This window comes from Vigna angularis, chromosome 3 (assembly GCF_016808095.1).
Source record: "Vigna angularis cultivar LongXiaoDou No.4 chromosome 3, ASM1680809v1, whole genome shotgun sequence".
In the NCBI taxonomy this organism is placed as follows: domain Eukaryota; kingdom Viridiplantae; phylum Streptophyta; class Magnoliopsida; order Fabales; family Fabaceae; genus Vigna; species Vigna angularis.
In genome coordinates, this window is record NC_068972.1 from 731389 (window position 1) to 734388 (window position 3000).

A 3000-nucleotide genomic window follows, 5' to 3' on the forward strand; every position below is an offset into this window, starting at 1 on the left:
ACTTTTGTTATTTAAATGTTAAAATATTGAATTTGTTGTTTGATTTAGAGAGGCAGAGGAAGTGAAAAGGTGGAATTGAACGGTGAAATTTCAATGGCGGGGATTCAGATGCTACCGTACGGCGACGTCGATTCCAATTTGAGGGCTATGGCCGGGTCCGCCGAGGGTTTTGGCCGCCACGCCATCGGCGGCCTCCATGGTTCTCTGTATATCGTCACCAATCTCGCAGGCACAGTAACCTATGCTCCTTTTTTCAGCATTTTAATTGAATTCTGAAAATGTGAATAAACAATAATTGATTGAATTGTGATGAATGACAATAAGATAGTACTGAATCGTGGTTTATGATGGATGAATGATTGATTTCAGATGATGGTCCTGGGTCCCTTCGCGAAGGATGTCGAAGAAATGAACCTTTGTGGATTGTTTTCGAGGTTTCTGGTACGATTAATCTGTCGTCGTACCTGAGTGTGTCGTCGTATAAGACAATAGATGGGAGAGGGCATAAGGTGAAATTGACTGGGAAAGGTCTGAGGCTGAAGGAATGTGAGCACATCATCGTGTGCAACCTTGAGTTTGAGGGTGGTAGGGGTCATGATGTTGATGGCATTCAAATCAAACCAAATTCTAGGCATATATGGATCGATCGATGCACCCTTCGTGATTATGACGATGGCCTTATAGACATCACAAGACAAAGCACCGATATCACTGTATCCAGGTGGGCTCATTTTCTCCATTTTTAATTGAATTACAACAGCGGTTTGACTCGTGTAAAAGTAAGTCATCTGAATAGTTGATGAGAGGATTAATAGATGATGTGTTGTTATACATTTGCATATGTAATATCATTGGTGGGTATGCTTTGTTATGCATGTGCATGTAATGAGAAATGATATTTTGACAATTCCGTTTCCATCTACAACCAAACCCTTTTATAATAATATAATAGTATTAAAATCTGAAGCATCGTCAATGATGTTTTGATAAGTAATTGAGTAAGTGGCATTCTACTCCTTGTATAATTAATATCAGTTACACTAGTATTGATAGTTTGTTTCTCACTAATGGCTGACCCTGTGTTTGGATCCTCATCCACACAACTCTAAAGCATGTCATTGAAGAAACTATTAGTTGTGTTTGGTATGCTTTGACATGAAGGATTAGATAGACTTAGACATAAATCTATTTGCATTGTGATTATTTACCTTATCCTTTGAGAGGAGTTGTTCATTTTTACTGAATTGAACTGCAACAGTGGTTGTCACATGTTCCAAGCATAGTAATCTCAGTTGTTGGTAGGAAATTCATATTTGATTTTTATTTTTCAACACATCCAAGATTTATAATCTATCAGCAGTTGTTTTTTCATCCATGACCGAAGGTGTGTTTGAATCCTCTTCCACGCGATTTAGGCTCGTCACTGGAAAGAAAAAACAGTTAGCATTTGCTTTTAGTCTGTTTTTTGACATGGATCATTGATGGATTCTCAGATACACAGAGATTACTTACCTTATCCTTTAGAGAGAGTATCTCGATTTAGAGGAGGCGAATCCATTGATCAAATTTGATGGGTTACTTGGTTTTGTGGATCTAGGTGTTACTTTGGGCAGCATGACAAGACCATGCTCATTGGAGCTGACCCGACTCACGTTGGTGATAGATGCATCCGGGTGACCATTCACCACTGTTTCTTTGATGGAACGCGGCAAAGACAACCACGTGTGAGATTTGGAAAAGTTCATCTGTACAACAATTACACCAGAAACTGGGGGGTTTATGCTGTTTGCGCTAGTGTGGAATCCCAGGTGAACTTGCTGCTATCATCTGCAGATTTTCTTAAAATTTGCTTTCCGTCCTAAGTTCTATGCAAGAATTGAGAGAGAGTAATTGATTTCGTGAAATCATATTACAGATATACTCTCAATGTAACATATATGAAGCAGGAGCTAAGAAAAAGACTTTTGAATTTTATACGGAGAAGGTAAAATATTTCTTCACTCAAGTTTGCTGTTTTATGGTCATTAAGTATATCATATTCATAAATTGAATACAATTCCTTAGATGCACTCTGTGTTGTTCTTCAATTACAATTAAAATTTCATCACTGTAGCTCACACATGTCATTATTATATACGAAGTGAAACTCTATTTTGGTTTTTAACTGAACACATCAACTAGCAAACAATACTATCGTTGCTTTTATTACAGTATCTCTGATTTTGAGTGATGAATATTTAGTGCAGTCAGTTATGGTTTAAGTCCAGAAATGTGAATAGTGAGAGTGTTCAAATATTCAATCTTGTTTTGTGTCCCGGTCATAGATGATGTCCAAAAAGAGTTAGTTTTTACTCTTTATTTCAGTCATGTCGGGCAGCACATTATAACCTCGCCCAATGGCTACTAATGGTTGTGATAAAATTGTCTCCCTAGGCGGCAGATAAGGAAGAGCAAAAGTCCGGCATCATAGTATCAGAAGGAGACATGCTTTTGAATGGTGCACAGCCATGCCTGCTTACACAAAATAGAGAGGTGGCCATGTTCCATCCTAGTGAATATTACCCGACATGGACGATGGAAGCAGCTGCGCATTCTCTCAGAGAGATCCTCCAATTGTGTACAGGTTGGCAATCCATTTCTAGGCCAGTAGATCGTATGGTCTCTAATTAAGATTCATTGCATGAGTCGGACGGATCCAGTGACTTTTTTCTAAGAAAAGTTACTGTAATTTTAGTTAACTTTCATGTGTTAAGGATCAACTTCAATTTTTTTTAAAAAAAATAATAATATAAAAGAAACCAGATAAATTAAAATTAAGTGACTTTTCCTGAAAAAAAAGTCACTCAATCCGTTATGGATGAGAACACCTTCTACATTATGTGGAAACCATTCACATTACATCAAGCACATTTAAGAATGAAGCTTTAATTTGTCCTTTATTTAATTCGAGTTGTACTAACATATTGTTGTGTTCTGTAAACATAGCCAACTTTGTGGTTC

The 3000-nt window shown here is 37.4% G+C and overlaps 1 protein-coding gene across 1 annotated transcript; it reads left to right on the forward strand.

The window, feature by feature from the left end:
• Nucleotides 1–3000, forward strand: LOC108325066 (putative pectate lyase 21). Its single transcript, XM_017558059.2, has 5 exons — nucleotides 1–229; nucleotides 370–721; nucleotides 1598–1808; nucleotides 1916–1984; nucleotides 2434–3000. Exons 1-5 carry the CDS (start codon nucleotides 94–96, stop codon nucleotides 2668–2670), a joined length of 1005 nt encoding a protein of 334 aa, XP_017413548.1. The 5' UTR covers nucleotides 1–93; the 3' UTR covers nucleotides 2671–3000.